Source organism: Geospiza fortis, unplaced genomic scaffold (assembly GCF_000277835.1).
Source record: "Geospiza fortis unplaced genomic scaffold, GeoFor_1.0 scaffold138, whole genome shotgun sequence".
In the NCBI taxonomy this organism is placed as follows: Eukaryota; Metazoa; Chordata; class Aves; order Passeriformes; family Thraupidae; genus Geospiza; species Geospiza fortis.
In genome coordinates, this window is record NW_005054307.1 from 1,184,200 (window position 1) to 1,185,811 (window position 1,612).

Here is a 1,612-nt window from a genome sequence, read left to right on the forward strand (position 1 = left end):
GCAAGAGGAAAGTGTTGCTAAAATAGACAAATGTCTGCTTGTGACTAGGGTGAAACAAAGTTGTCTTCTCTGAATGACAGATTTTGATCCTGGCAATAGATGGAACTAACCTGTGTTCCACTTATGATTTTATTACAGCAATAAAATTCAGTGTGACTTTAGATACCACCTCAGTTAGAGTGTAAATGAGATTACAGTCTAATCTTTACATAATATGGCCTTCTGCAAGGCTGTGCTTTTTCCCAAGAAAAGGATTTCCTTTCTAGTTAGAACACTAGAGTTTTCAGTGTTGATCACTGGTATTTTATTTATTTTGAAAATCTACAGAGCATTCACCATGATGCAGACAAGCACTGGCGTACTGGCAATATCTCAGTTTACACTGGTGTTTGTATCTGGGCCATGCAATTTTATGTAAAATCAAGTAAATGCATACCACAACAAAAAACTATGCCAAAGTAAGCATTATTCTTCCAAAATTTTGAAAAAAAGATTTGCAAGTTTTCTCTTTGTTTCCTTTATCACATGAAAAAATACATTAAAATATAGAATGCTCTAGGCAATGTGCAAAACTAAAAAAGACTAGTTTGGTGAACGAGCATGGTGAGAGGCTATGAATATGGATACGTTTGCACTAAGGAGCCTAGAGGAGACACTTTTTATGTGTGGTGATACAGAAATACAGACTTATAACTCTGCACACCAGGGAGAGAATATTCCCCTAAACCAAGTAATTTCCCTTGCAGTACTCCCTGTTGATCAAAGCTGCGTAATTTAAAGCATCTTGAGGCAGCTTTAAATTATTCACAATATTTTTTAAAAATAATTTTGGTATATTGCAGACAGTATTTGTGTAACTAGCAGCCTTCTGTAAGTTTTATAAATTTTGCATCTGTATAGAACTCATCTCAGTTTGAGAAGAGGGTACATAACTTTGCATAAGTTGGGCAGGAGAGACTCATTCTGACACTGCATTAGTCACATTATGCCACAGTGCCAGGCATGCAGGACCATAGGCAATGGTAGGGCAGAGCCGGCAGTCTCTAGGTCTCAGCCTGAATGCTGCTGTGTGCTGGTTCCTAAGAGTTTTCTGATACCCTCAAAAGCCCCAAATAGGAATCCTGCAATTAGTGCATCTAACTCCTCCTTTACTGCAGTCTTCTCTCCTATTGGTGAAAGGTCTTCGCAGCTCATGTAGGGACCCCACCCCTTTTGTGGGTTTTCATTCTGAAGCTATCCACAACTTTACACCTGAATGAATGCCAAACCTCTCTGAATATATAAAGGAAACCTGCAAGAGCAATTTCAGTTACACAGAAGAAGCAGAAGGAAAAGATTTCATCCAGCTTTGTCAGACAGCCTGAACCAGCCATGCTTCTCCCTGCCATTCACTTCTACGGCTTTCTCCTGGCTTGCATCTCCACGAGAAGCTACTTGGCTTTCAAGAACGATGCCACAGAGATACTTTATTCTCACGTTGTTAAACCCGCTGCGGCGAGCCCAAGTAGCAACAGCACGTTGAATCAAGCTAGGAACGGAGGCAGGCACTACAGCAGCGCTGGATCCGACCGTAACAGTGAGTATCCCACCGGCGGCACTTCCACCGCAGCCG

General features: G+C 41.1%; 1 protein-coding gene across 1 annotated transcript in view; it reads left to right on the forward strand.

The window, feature by feature from the left end:
* Positions 1 to 1,189: 1,189 nt before the first annotated feature.
* The window catches only part of SOSTDC1 (sclerostin domain containing 1), a 3,790-nt gene continuing 3,367 nt past the window's right edge, over positions 1,190 to 1,612 (forward strand). The window contains exon 1 of the mRNA XM_005418547.3: positions 1,190 to 1,576. Within this exon, the coding sequence (XP_005418604.2) occupies positions 1,372 to 1,576 (205 nt within the window). The 5' untranslated portion in view covers positions 1,190 to 1,371. The remainder of the gene's footprint in view (positions 1,577 to 1,612) is intronic.